The sequence below is a fragment of the Typopeltis vanoorti genome, chromosome 1, assembly GCF_054136105.1.
Source record: "Typopeltis vanoorti isolate ZY-2024b chromosome 1, IOZ_Tvanoo_1.0, whole genome shotgun sequence".
Lineage (NCBI taxonomy): Eukaryota > Metazoa > Arthropoda > Arachnida > Uropygi > Thelyphonidae > Typopeltis > Typopeltis vanoorti.
In genome coordinates this window covers 66,434,526-66,449,891 of record NC_143549.1, presented here as the reverse complement: position 1 = coordinate 66,449,891, position 15,366 = coordinate 66,434,526, and the positions used below count along the sequence as shown (strand labels likewise).

Sequence of the window (15,366 nt, the reverse complement as noted above, 5' to 3'; positions counted from 1 at the left end):
ACTTTGTAAACCACAAACCTTCAACCTATCCTTGTAGAGAGTATTCCAGAGACCTGTCATCATCTTGGTCGCCCGTCTCTGAATCCTCTCAACCGTCCACCTCCTGGTCCCCAGTCAAGGTGTGGCTGAATCATAGCCTTATAAAGAGGGATAATAACTTCTTTATCTTTACTTGTTTGTGTGTTTTTCAACATCCAAGTAATTTGTTGAGCTATTTTACCAATCCAGTTTTTGTAATAATTTTCCATGTGATATTCTGTCAAATGCCTTGGCAAAGTCAAGCAGTATCATAGTGTAGCCATTACCTTTATCCAACTCTGCTGTCACATTCATTACAAAATGTGAATAAGTTACTAAGACAGGACCTGCCCTTTACAAAACGAAGCTGCCCACTATTGAATATCGCATCCCTGTTGACCCACTGTCATATTCTACCTTTCACCAACTTTTCCAGTACTTTAACAACCACTCCCAATATATTAATTAATCTGTAGTTTGCAACCTCTGTCATGGAGGTTCTTCTTCATGCAATGGTACTATCTAACCCTCTTTCCACTCCCTGAAACCCTGCCAGAGCTGAGACTTAAAATGAACTACTTTGTCAGAGACAGTGCGTTCTCTTGCACATTCAAGTACTATTGCATAGTACATGATTTATTATTAATTAATTAATTTTCATTAATCGTTATTAATTTTGCTATATAAAACTTGGGTCTAACTGGATGGCATATCATTTCATATCCTAAGTTTCATATAGCAAAATTAATTCAGATTGAGTGTGTTATTTGATATTGAAGCCAATTCTCATAGATTCTTGGTCTTCTCTATAACATCAGCAAGATTGGTCACTCTTGACTGTGCTCTTACTTATCATCAACATCATCAAATTCCTACTATGTACCCTCAAGGGGTGTACAGGATATGACGGTACTACATGAAAAAATTACATCATTACTAACTTCCTATCTACAATTTTCCTCCAAATCAGTCTGTTACTTGTCAAGACTCCAACATTATCAGATCTTATATTTCTATCGTCTAAGGCACTTTGTACCGTATCAATCCACCTATATCTTGGTCTTCCTCTGGGTCGTTTTCCTGCCAACTTGGCAGAGAACACTTGTTTTGCTAATCTTTCCTCTCCCATTCTATTTAAGTGACCATACCACCTGAGATTAGCTCTGCTAACGCATTCCTGGATACTGACAATATCAAGTTCTTTCCTAATATCCTCATTTTCAATATGATATTGCCATTGATGCCATCTGTTCACGCCTCTAATCTTTCTCAGGACTCTCATATCTGTCTCCAGTCTTTGGTCAAGTGTTTTACTTCTGACCCAGCTCTCAGATCCATAAGTTAAAACTGGTTTGAACACTGTCTTGGATACAGCTAATTTAGTGTTCCGACTAATTTCTCTCTTATTCCATATGAATTTATTCAATTGACTTCCCACCATACCAGCTTTGCTGATTCTGTTGTCTATTTCTATGTTTAATTTACCATCTTCAGTAACAATCGTGCCTAAGTAGCAGAAATGTTTCACTTGTTCCACAGGTTCTCCATTCACAACACAGTTGACATTTTCAATGATTCTGCCTATTTTCATTGTCTTTGTCTTTTTATTGCTGACCTTCATAAAATATCTATTACAACAGCTATTCAATTTAGTCAGAGAATCTTGCAGACTTGTAGCGGTTTTATTTAGAAGTATAACATCATCCGCATAAAGCAAAGAGCTGACATTAACATCTCCAATTTTGATATCATGTTTATTATCACTTTCCTTCATAATGTGATCCATATAGATAATGAATAACAGAGGGGATAATGTACATCCTTGTCTCACACCAGATTTAACATTAAACCATCTTCCTGTACTTCCTTCAATTCTAACTGCTGACTTACAACTCAAATAAAGACTAAGTATTGCTTGATATAATGCCCCATTGACACCATATAACTGCAGCGTATTGAATAGCTTCTCTCTTGGCACCTTGTCATATGCCTTTTCCAAATCGACAAAACTTAAATACAGATCTTTGTTATATTCCCATGCTTTCTCGACTATTTGTCGTAAAGTGAAGATCTGATCCTGACAGCCTCTATTTGGCCTGAATCCAGCTTGTTCTTCACCAAGCTTTTTTTCAACAATTCTTCTCAACCGTTTCTCAAGTATACTGGCATAAATCTTGCCAGGAACGCTCAGTAGGGAAATACCTCTGTAATTCTCAAATTCAGTTTTATTTCCTTTTTTATATATGGGTACCATGAGAGCTCTACTCCAATCATCGGGAATTCGTCCCTCTGTCCAGGCTTTCTGAGCTATGCAATGCAGCCACTGTAAGACTCTTATACCACCATACTTCAGCATTTCTGGTCGAATATCATCTACTCCTGCTGCCTTTCCACATTTCAAGCCTTTGATGGCTTTTTCTACTTCAAGTATGGATATGTATTCCTGACTGCATGCCTGGTCAGTGTTTTTTACCACTGTGCTGTCATCACTGCTTGTTTCATTTAGCAGTTTTTCAAAGTAATTACTCCATACTTCAAGGATATCTTTTTCTCCTGTTTTCATGTCACCTTTATCATCTCTAACTCCTTTTACAGCACTCTTTCCTCCATTCCTAAGCTTCTTCAACAACCTCCAGAATATTTTGCCACCTTCTTGATATTTATTTTCTATATTCTTGCCAAAGTCCTCCCATGACTTTTGTTTAGCTAGTTTTACACACTGTTTAGCTTTCTTACATTTGTCTCTGTATTCTGTAAGAGTAAAAGCTGACTTATTTGCCAGGAACTTTTGATATGCTTTCTTCTTTTCCTTCATTGCCTCTTTAACTTCCTTTGTCCACCAGGGAGTTCTGATTTTTTTATCCTTGCACACAACCTCACCACATGCCTCTCTGGCAGAATCAATCAATGTTTTCTTCAGAGTTTGCCACTGAATCTCCAAGGTTTGATTCCTGTTCTCAAGCTCTTTCATTTTCTTTTCAATAATCTTTCTGTATTTTAGTCTACAGTTCACATCTGAGAGCTGCTCAACTTTTATTCGCTTTAAAACTTTCTTACATGTTATTCTTTTCAATATGAAATTCAATTTTATCCTGCTCAAGACTAAATAGTGATCACTTCCAATTTCAAATCCTCTGTACACTCTGGTGTCCTTCACCAGGGAGAAAACATCACTATCAACAATAACGTAGTCAATGAGACTTTTCTTATTCCTAGCCTCTTCTCTCCATGTGAATTTGTGCACATTTATGTTGGAACATGGTGTTAGTAATAACCAGTCCATGTCCAGCAGAAATCCAACAGATATTTGCCATTATTATTAGCTTTGCTCTTTTCTCCAAATTTTCCCAAAATATTTTTGTATGTTTCACAATCATTTCCTACTCTGCTATTTAGTTTCCCAACAAGGACGAACTTTTCCTTTTTCATTGTGTCATTTGCTTTTTCTAAAGCGTCAAAAAATTCATCCACTTCTACCTTAGTAGAACCTTCTATGGGACCATAGGCACAAATAAGTCTCATTGTCCAGTTCCCCATTCTCATATTTGCCCACATTACTCTACTTGAGATTGACTGCCATTCAAGAAGATTAGCCTCGTATTTTGTGTTGAATATTATGGCTACTCCTTCTTTTCCTTGATTGTCATTGCCTGAATATAACATTTTGTATTTATTGCTCAGAAAGATATCGCCAGTTTTGGTCTTTTTTGTTTCAGTCACCCCTATTATGTCTATCTGTTACTTATCTAATTCCTCAGCTAGCTCCATTTCTTTACCATTTAGGCTTCTTACGTTGATAGTACCGATCTTTAACTCTGGTGATGTTGAGTTGGGGTTTTTTTTTCAGATTTGTTCCAGTAGCTGACTTTTCGCTGTTCGCCCTGGTTCCTTGGCAAAAACAACGGGGGCCTTGTTTAACCGGGCGACGCCCCAGCCGGCATGAAATTTTGTCATGTTGTACCATCATTTTTTATTTTGGTTTAACCAATAAGAATACAATTTGGTTGGCTAAATCCCATATTTCCAGCCCATCCTCGTTCGTTCAGTATCAAAGTAGATACCCAACAGGGTGCGCCATGAGAAGGTGAGGATTGGAAATTAGGTCAGAAGCCCTGGTCGGTTCTCCGCATTCCTTTAAAGGCTATGTGGAGGTCTCCTCTCAGTTATACAGCTTTGACCCTTAATTATTTCTTTATTATATGTCATGGGATCACATCTTTTATGACAATCCTATCTACAGAAGGTAAATCCATAGCACATAAGTCCACCCATGGTAGACTTATAAGAAGGGCATAATTTGAAAATTGCTGTACAGATCAAATGTGATATTTTTTCAATCCACTTGAGGCCTCTGTTAAAGGCTAGATGAAGGATTACATCATCTAAATGGTCTAACATTTGTGACATAGTGGATTCGAGCATAATTTAGTTGGACTGCTGAGGTGCTATTCATTCATCCAGTCAGTTTCTTGCTCACTCAAATTTGAGAGTCTCTCAGTAACTATATGCTAAATATTGGTATTAAAGTATTTTAATTTCACTACTCTTTGCATTTCCATGTTTACTAAATCATACTAATATGTACTGTGTGTGTGTGTGTAGCTAAGTTGTGTATACAGATGCAGATCTGGTTAGTTGGCTATATTGACAATAAGGAAACATTGGAAGGAGTGCAGAGGCAAATAACTAAGACATCTCAGGACTCTGGAATGTTGAGCATAAAGAAGATTAAAAGAATGTGGTCTGCAGAGTTTGGTATATAGGAGGAGGAGGGATATGCTTGAGATTTATAAGTTGGAGAGGAGCCTATCAGGTAGATACAGAGGAATTATTGTATAGGATGATGGGAGAATGAAAGTCACCCCTGGAAACTGTGCAAAAGCTATGTAAGGAAGTGAGAAAGATGTTTCTTACAATTCAGGTCGTGAAGGAATGAAATGCGCTGCCAGAGTGGGTGGCTGGTGAGTGCTCCAGTGCTTAATGTCTTCAAGACACAGTATGAGAGTTTTTGATCTCCTCTGATAAGTTACGGACTCCATGGAGGATAAGAATTAATACAAATCAGGAATTTGATGACTCGTATAGAAAGCATGGCACAGTTGATAGAGATGTCCAGTGTGTAGATAAAACAATATGCATAGATATACAAATTTTTTTTATGGTTCTACGACCCAAATCGATATTTGTCCAGTGGATGCAGAGACAGAGAATGAATCCACTGGGCAAATATCAGTTTGGATTGTAGAGCCATAAGATATTGTCATTAGTTCAGGTTATAGACTCTAGCTAGATACATCATTATAATGCCTCCCACTAATTCTGAAGTAATGCTGATAGCGTTGTTGCTACAATGTTCTTAAAATCATTACACAATATATAACCTAATGAATAAGTAGTAATCTTGAAGCATGATTCTACCTCATGCAGCTTGTATGAGAGTGGACATAATGTCCATGTCTATAATCTGGTATGTTCTTGTGAGAAAGGGTAAATGTGAATTTATCTGACACATTTCCATTTTCCAGCTTCAATAGTCTGATTATTTTTCTAAGACTGCTGGATTCTTTATTTTAGATTTATATTTGAAATGAATGGAGAAATATCTGCAGATCTTATATTTCTACATGATTTAAACAAGTTGAACATATCAGTTGTTGGACAGTTTGATGCTAATTTTCACCTCAGAGCTGTTTTTATGTTTTCCCCATCCCATTTATCTCCATTATCTCCACCAATGAATGGGTGTTTTGTCTTCTAACCACTTAATATACTTTTGTAATGATGGTCTGGCAATTTCCATGGCACTGATTTGCACATCTAAGAATACTATATGTCTTAAGAATAATATGACTATTCAGATAATCCTCTGATTTCATTGATTTCCTTATCAAGTGAATAGGCTTTTCTTGCTAGGTGATGCTATATAATACAGGTCAGTTCTTTTTATAGTTGAATATATTCTTTTCCCTATTCTTTGACCCTTTTCCAGGTCTGACTGCCAGGTGTCCTTGACTTTCAAAACCTTTAATTTACTAGGATTAGCCAGTTAGTGTTGTACACATGGAAATGTATTTTATTTGTAGATTGTGTGTTTTCTGGCTGATTGCTTACATTGCAGGATGAAAAACAATTTCCCAGATTAAAACAATGCAGTCTCTGTATGAGGCTAACTTGCTTTCAGTTGAAAAGCCTTACAAATGTTCTTCAACTCCTTAGATGGAATTCGTATGCAAGTTTTTTCCCAACAAAAGGCATCATTATCAACTGACTACATAGGCTCAGATGTGAATGTTAATTAATCAGTTTGAAAGGGCAAGGGTGTTGCTGTAACTATGAATAAGATGTTTATATATATATATATATCATAGTGATTGAGTTAGGTTATTCCAATTTGAAATTTCATATTTGGATAAGGAAAAGATTTTAATGTATTTTTCTCTTCCTAGAATCTCAAGAACAATTAATGGATGTATATGAGCGATTGGATGATATTGGTGCAGACAGAGCTGAAGCTAAAGCAGCATACATTCTTCATGGATTAGGATTCACTAAAAATATGCAAAATAAGAAGTGCAAGGATTTTTCGGGTAGGGGTTTTTAAATATCTCATTTTGTAGCTTATTTTAACGAATTGAATTAGAGTGATTATTCAAATTATTTTTTGTGGACTGTATTCATAAATGACCTATCAGTAACAAAAATCATAGTTTTTTGCTGATGGCAGTACTCTCCATTCCTCTTTTTCATTTGACAAACTTCCATGATCAATGCCTTAAACACTGATCTTATCACATTTCATTAGTGTGAGGACAACCGTGCCATTGGATGCCACCAAAACACAATCCTTTTTTCATGAGAAAAATTGTACTTTACCTTTCCTAACCTTTGTTAATCCCACATCTCTAGAGATCGGATGTCTCTTCTTGGGCTGAATCAGTCCTCCAGCTTCTCCTGGCATACTTCCCATCCTGTCCAACTTCTAACACTATAATAAATTTGCCCTATCTTAGAATATCATTACCACTTATGGGACAGTGTGCCAAAAAACCTTTCTAAAAACTTCTTAATATATTTTTCAAAAGAGGACAGTCCAGTTAGTGAGTGACCCCCCCCCCCCCCACAGTCACACTACTCATTATCTTATAGGTGTACTGCTTCTGCCTTATGCTTCTTTCAGGTACCTTAATGGGCATTGTTTTACTCAACTGGTAGATATAATTTGTTCACTTTTCAAACCCATAAATACATGAATAGCCACGGATAGACATTCAGTGTCCCACTTCAAATATACTGTACTAACTTCTCATCATCCTCTTTTATTCCTCTGTTTTTTCAGTCTTCCTCACACTGCTTTCCCTCAGGACTACAGCCTCCATTTGGTCTAAAAATATAACAGATTATTTTTTCTTCTTGATCACCTAAACATACTGTAGGTTTTGCAACTCTTGTATGTCAATTGATTTTAAAAAATTTACGTGGGTGGTCTGAAAAGTTCTTAGCCTTGACCATAAATGGAAACACTATCGGCAAGATTTTTTTTTTTTTTTTTCTAAGTTGGTACATCTGTCATAAGCATCCATGTGAAATTGCAAGTCATTCTATCAAGTAGGTTGTTTCATATAGCTGTTGGAAGCCAAAGTGTTGTCTGTATCCTTTGAAATGGATAAAATTGAGTATCATGTGGTTATAAAATCCTTTGTAAAAGAAAGTTTAATGCCAAAAGAAATTCATTTGAAGTTCATAAAAGTTTATGGGCACTCTTTTCCTTCATTTTCAATAATTAAGAAATGGGCTACTGAGTTTAAATGTGGCCCTACCAGCATTTAAGATGATCCATGTGAAGGACATCCAAAAAGTGTAACAACACCAGAAATCATTGATCAGTGCATAATATGGTATTGGATGACTGACGAGTCAAAGTGTGAAATTACTGAGACTAGGCATTTTAAAAGAATGTGTAGCATATATTTTGCATGAAGAATTGCAAATGAAAAAGCTTTGCGCAAGATGGGTGCCTTGCTGATCAAAAAAAACGCGCTGACATGAAAATTTCTGAACAGTGCTTGGAGCATTTTAAGAAGAATAAAACTGATTTTGTGCAACAGTTTATTACTATGGATGAGACTTGGATTCACCAGAATCCAACCAGCAGTCGAAACAGTGGACAGAAGCTGGTTGTTCATTGCAAAGAAGAGGTCATGGCATCGGTGTTTTGGGATGCTAAAGGCATTTTATTTATTAATTATCTTGAAAAGGGTAAAACAATAACTGGGAAATATTATTTCGATCTTTTAACCAGTCTAGATGAAAAAATCCGTGAGAAAAGACCTGGTTTGCAGAAGAAGGAAAAAATCATCTTTCATCAGGTCAATGCACCTGCCCACAAAGGTGTTTTGGCGATGGCAAAATTAAGGAATCTGCAGTATGAATTGTTGGAACATCCACCCTATTCCCCAGATTTGGCTCCCTTTAACTTCTATCTCGTCTCAAAACTAAAAATATTCCTTGCTGGTCAGCATTTTTCTTCGAATCAAGAGGTGATTATAGCTGTAGAGGAGTATTTCGCAGATCTTACTGAGAACCATATACAGGGATGGGATAATGGCACTGGAGCATCAGTGGAATAAATGTATTAGTCTTAAGGGAGATTATGTTGAAAAATAAATAGGCCGAGAACTTTTCAGACCATCCATGTATTATATAATTAGGGTAAACCTCTACTATCTATCTAGCTTACAGGTACATCAGCAAATTTTGTATAATTAATTTTTAATGTATTTCTGTGTTTATATAAAAATTAGCCTTTGTTAGTGATTGTGTATGCATAATAGTGTTTCTTATAAAAAAAAAAAAAAAAAAAAACGTATAGTAATGAAAAGGTTTCTTCTTGTCCTTATCTTACTTTTCTGACTATATATACATTTGCGATCATTGTTATAAACTAAACCAGATGAGGAACACATTCAATAATAAAATCATTTTAATTTAATTTAATCAAACATGCCTAATTTCAGTGGATGCCACAGTATACAGTCTGTGATATGTGCTATTATATTTAACTTATGGCATTCTAGACTATTTTAACATTGTTGATATATATATATATATATATATAATGTCAACTAATTAATTAATCCTAAATTAACTTATTTCAGTTTAAAATAAAAAAAAAATCATAAAACTAACAAGTAAAATAATATTAAATTACATACACTTACCTTTTAAAATGTATTTTTCTATTTAAATTTGTTTCACTATAAATTTATAATTCACACTTCACTCATTAACTCACTAGCTACAGAGGGCAAACTACTGGTCACTGTTCACAAATCAGAAAAAGATGAACCAAAAACAGGAACATGTGTTTTATTGCTATGCTACCATGGGCCGAAAGGCCAACCCATAATAAAATTTTAAGACAGACAAAACGTTCCCAAGGTTGGGGTGTAAGAGTACATATCTCAATCAATTTTATAATTTGTGGAATTTTTTTAATTGATCTGGGGGGGAGGGGGGGGGGTTGCAAAATACTGGGGTATGGTTTACAAATACTGAATTAGCAACTTGCTATTTCATCAGGGTAAACCTGTTAGACTGCACATAATTCCAGTTGCATCTTACATGTTATTCTATTTTACAATCAAATTATTTGAAATACATTGGTTTACTTTGCATGTTGTCAGCATTTGTCTTGCAACTACAAAGGACTATCTTGGAAATTGAAATTTCTGAAAACGTGTTTATTTTTAAGGACCTTTCATTAGTTCTGAAATGCTTGGATATATTTGGATATGTCTTGAAGTATATAATGGGGATGTGAAATCATCCTGCATGTATGTATACATATATATAGTGATCGTGCATTTTTCTGGAAATCAGTTATCTGATCAGTCAAATTATAATGTTGTTCAAGGAGTCAGTTTAAGTTCAAGTGCTGTTTAAGGATTGGGTTACTGGGGTTTTAGTTCTTTGAGGATTGGATATTTGAGTGATTAGTGTGTATGTACATGCAGTTTATCAGTTTTTACAATGATAAATACAAAACAGCTTTATGTTGGAAATTTCGTTATTGCCATCTCACATTGTTTTCAGCGGCATTTACCCTCGCTCAAATGACCACATATTCCACCATCAACTGTGGTAAGCATATGTGAACAGCATGAGTTGGTAAAAAGTAGTCATACAGGCATGGTCAACAGTATCCTCCTTTTTTAATATGATACTGCCATTGACACCATCGGTTCACTCCTAATCTTTCTTAAAATTCTCATCTTTGTTCTCTAGTCTTTGATAATGTGTTTTATTTCTAATTCGATATACATTTATTCAATTGACTTCCTACCATAATTGCTTTGCTAATTCTGTTGTCTATTTCCATATTTAATTTACCATCTTTATTGAAAATAGCAGAAATATTTTACTTGTTCTGTTTGTTTTTCATTCAGGGTGCAGCTGATGTTTTCAAAGTTTATCTATTTCATAGTCTCTATTGCTGATTTTCATACCACATTTGTTACAGCCATTACTCAGTTAAGGAATTCCATTGACTTGTACTGGATTTAATTAAGTGAATTAACATCATCTGCATGAAATAAACATCTGAGATTAGCATCTCCAATTTTGATATCTATCTTGACTGCTATGAGGAACTGGACAATGAAACTTATTTGTGCCAGTGGTCCCACAGAAGGTTCTACTAGGGTAGAAGTGGAGGGAATTTTTTGAGGCTTTAGAGAAAAAAACTGACAAAGGAAAAGTTGATCTTTGTTGGAGATCTCAATAGCAGAGTAGGAAATGATTGTCAGAAATGCAAAAATATTTTGGGAAAATTTGGAGAGAAGAGCAGAGCTAATAATAATGGGAATACCTGTTGGATTTCTTCTCAAGACATGGAATGGTTATTATTAACAGAATATTTCAACATAAAAATGTGCATAAATTCACATGGAGAGAAGAGGCAAGGAATAAGAAAATCTCATTGACTATGTTATTGTTGATAGTGATGTTTTCTCACTGGTTCAGGACACCAGAATGCACAGAGGATTTCAAATTGGAAGTGATTACTATTTAGTCTTGAGCAGGATAAAATTGAATTTCATATTAAAAATAACAACATGTAAGAAAGTTTTAAAGGGAATAAAAGTTGACCAGTTCTCAGATGTTAACTGTAGACTAAAATACAAAACTTGATTGAAGAAAAAATGAAAAAGTTTGAGAACAGCAACCAAACCTTGGAGGTTCAGTGGCAAATCCTGAAGAAAATATTGATTGATTCAACTGAGAAGCCATGTGGTGAGACTGACTGCAAGGATAGAAAAATCAGTACTCCATGGTTGTGGACAAAGGAAGTTAAAGAGCAGTGAAGCAAAAAAAGAAAGCATATTGAAAGTTCCTGCCAAATAATTCAACTTGTGTCTTTGTAGAGAATACAGAGAGAAATGTAAGAAAACTAAACACTGTGTAAAACTATCCTAAACAAAAGTTGGGAAGACTTTGGTAAGAACATAGACAATAAATATCAAGAAGGTGGCAAGATATTCTGGAGATTTTTGAAGAAGCTCAGAAATGCAGGAAAGAGTGCTATGAAAGAAATTAGAGATGATAAAGGTGACATGAAAACTGGAGAAAAGATCCTTGATGTATGGAGTAATTAATTCGAAAAATTGCTAAATAAAACAACTAGTGACAGCACAGTGGTAAAAAACACTTAACAGGCATGCAATCAGGAATACATATCCATACTTGAAGTAAAAGCCATCAGAAGCCTGAAATGTGGAAAGGCAGGAAAGAGTAGATGATATTTGACTAGAAATGCTCAAGTATGGTGGTATAAAAGTCTTACAGTGACTGCACTTCATAGTTCAGAATGGCAGACAAAGTGACAAATTCCAGATGATTGGAGTAGACCTCTCATAGTAACCATATATAAAAAAAACGGAAATAAAAATGAATGTGAGAATTAGAGGTATTTCCCTACTGAGTGTTCCTGGTAAGATTTATGCCAGTATACTTGAGAAATGGTTGAGAAAGATTGTGGAAGGGATCAGTCCAAATTGAGGCTATTAGAATCAGATTTTCACTTTATGACAAATAGTTGAGAAATCATGGGAATATAATGATCTGTATTTAAGCTTCATAGATGATCTGGAAAAGGTATATGACAAGGTGCCAAGAGAGAAGCTATTCAAAGCGTTACAGTTGTATGGTCAATGGGGCATTATGTCAAGCGGTACTTAGTCTTTATTTCAGTTATAAATCAACAGTTAGAATTGAAGGAAGTACAGGAAGATAGTGTAATGTTAAATCTAGTGTCAGATAAGGAAGTTCATTATCCTCTCTGTTATTCATTATCTGTATGGATCACATTATGAAAGAAAGTGGTATTAAAGCTCATATAAAAATTGTAGATGTTAATCTCGCTCTTTACTTTATGCAAATAATGTTGTACTTCTAAATAAATCCGGTACAGGTCTGCAAGATTCCCTGACTAAATTTAATAATTGTTGTAATAGATATGGTATGAAGGTTAGCAATAAATAACAAGACAAAGACGATGAAAATATCAACTGCATTGTGAATGGAGAACTTATAGAACAACTAAAACATTTCAGCTACTTAGACATGATTTTTTTTTTTTAGTGTATATGGTAAATTAAATATGGAAATAGACGACAGAATCAACAAAGCTGGTATGGTAGGAAGTCAACTGAATAAATTTATATGGAATAAGAGTGAAATTAGTCAAAACATTAAATTAGCTGTATACAAGATGGTGTTCAAGCCAGTTTTAACTTATGGATCTGAGAGCTGTGTTAGAAATAAGACACTTGACCAAAGACTAGACTGCAGATATGAGAGTCCTGAGAAAGATTAGGCCATGAACAGATAGCATTAATTGCAATATGTATTAAAAACAAGGATATTAGGAAAGAACCAAACATTGTCAGCATCCAGGAATGTGTTAGTAATCTCAGGTGGTATGATCACTTAAAAAAGAATGAGAGAGAAAAGATTAGCAGAACAAGTGTTCTCTGCCAGGTTGGCAGGAAAAAGACCCAGAGGAAGACCAAGATATAGATGGATTGATACAGTAAAAAGTGCCTTAGAAGACAGAAATATAAGATCTGATAATGTTGGAGTCTTGACAAGTAACAGACTGATTTGGAGGAAAATTGTAGTATGGAAGTTAGTAATGATGTAAATTTTTCATGTAGTACTATCATATCCTGTACACCCCTTGAGGGTACATGTCAGGAATTTGATGATGGTGATGATATTTTGGAGTATAAAAGTATTCAACGTGAAATAATTTTCCCAATAAAGACAACTGCTGGAAGAAAACTGAAATTTCCACAGAAGATACAAATATAAAAAGAAAAATGTCTTCCATTACTGGACATCCTAAACTATGTAAACAAAGATGTCAGACTACAAATGTTTATTGGTGAAAAAAAAGTCTGAAATTCAAAATACCTTTAAGCAAAAGGGAATGGATATAAAACTGGTAATATGGATGGGGGGGGTGACAGAGTAGTATATGATGGAGTTGAATTTAGGAGAATGGTGGTTACTAGTAGTGCTTCAGGGTTCTGTACTAGGTCCATCACTCTAATTTATATATTAATGATATGGCAAAAGATTTAGGAAATGGGGATATTCAGTTATTTGCTAATAATGCAAAACTGAGGAGGGAAACAGTTGATAAAGGTGATGTAGATATCTTGCAGGATGATTTAAATAAATTAGCATTGTGGATGAAGGATAATGGCTGTCAGTTTAATGTTGCAAAATATAATGTTATGAAATTCAGGTGATACTGTTACATACTGCAATGCTGTCCAACCTTACATAATCCGAGGAGCACATTAAAAAAAAAAAGATTTATCAGAGGCTGCATCCAGAATAATAAATAGTACATATATTAAATTACTTGGAGAGTCCTACCATTAGGTTTAGCAAGCACTTCAAAAATTTCATAACAAAGAAAAGTCATGGTGCTTACGAAAATTTTTATTGAAACAGTAGTAGACAAGAAACAATAATTTGTTTATTTCATTCTAGTGAGAGCTCTGTGGTAGTTTGGCCTCGTTTACTGTATCAATAGACCAAGATATAGGTGTATTGATACAGTAAAAAGTGCCTTAGAAGACAGAAATATAAGATCTGATAATATTGGAGTGTTACCTGTCATTGATTTGGAGGAAAAGTGTAGATAGGAATTTAGTGGTGATGTAAGTTTTACATGTATTCTGTACACCCCTTGAAGGTACACATGTCAGGAATTTTATGACGATATTGACTGCTATTTTATCACCTATATGGATCACGTTATGAAGGAAAATTATATCAGACCTAATATCAATCATGTGGTAATAAGGATGCATATGGTTTTACATCCATATTGGTTCCCCCTTCACTTCTGACTTACAGCTCAAATATAGACTGTGTAAAAAATTTTAAATTAATTTAAACATGTTTGCATAATTTGGAGGTGCTTAAGGGTCAAAGCTGTATAACTGAGAGGAGACCTCCACATAGCCTTTAAAGGAATGCGGAGAACCGACCAGGTCTTCTGACCTAATGTCCAATCCTCGCCTTCTCGTGGGCACCCTGTTGGGTATCTACTTTGATACTGAATGAACGAGGATGGGCTGGCAATTTGGGATTTATCCGACCAAATTGTATTCTTATTGGTTAAACCAAAATAAAAAAATGATGGTACAACATGACAAAATTTCATGCCAGCTGGGGCATCGCTTGGTTAAACAAGGCCCCCTGTTGTTTTCACCGGGGAACCAGGGCGAACAGCGAAAAGTCAGCTACTGGAGCGAATCTGAAAACAAACTCCAACTCAACATCACCAGTGTTAAAGATCAGTACTATCAATGTAAGAAGCCTGAATGGCAAAGAAATGGAGCTAGCTGAGGAATTAGATAAGTACCAGATTGACATAATAGGGGTGACTGAAACAAAAAAGACCAAAACTGGTGAGATCTTTCTGAGCAATAAATACAAAATGTTATATTCAGGCAACGACAATCAAGGAAAAGAAGGAGTAGCATAGTATTCAACACAAAATACGAGGCTAATTTTCTTGAATGGCAGTCAATCTCAAGTAGAGTAATGTGGGCAAATATAAGAATGGGGAACTGGACAATGAGACTTATTTGTGCCTATGGTCCCACAGAAGGTTCTACTAAGGTAGATGTGGAGAAATTTTTTTGATGCTTTAGAAAAAGCAACTGACACAGTGAAAAATGAAAAGTTGGTCCTTGTTGGTGATCTAAATAGCACAGTAAGAAATGATTGTGAGACATACAAAAATATTTTGGGAAAATTTGGAGAAAA

The 15,366-nt window shown here is 35.1% G+C and overlaps 1 protein-coding gene across 1 annotated transcript in view; it reads left to right on the top strand.

Annotated features, from left to right (window-relative positions):
* The window catches only part of LOC150110054 (ATP-binding cassette sub-family F member 2), a 172,481-nt gene that overhangs the window by 38,184 nt on the left and 118,931 nt on the right, over nt 1-15,366 (top strand). The window contains exon 5 of the mRNA XM_090390946.1: nt 6,465-6,605. Coding sequence (XP_090247072.1) covers nt 6,465-6,605 — 141 coding nt within the window. The remainder of the gene's footprint in view (nt 1-6,464; nt 6,606-15,366) is intronic.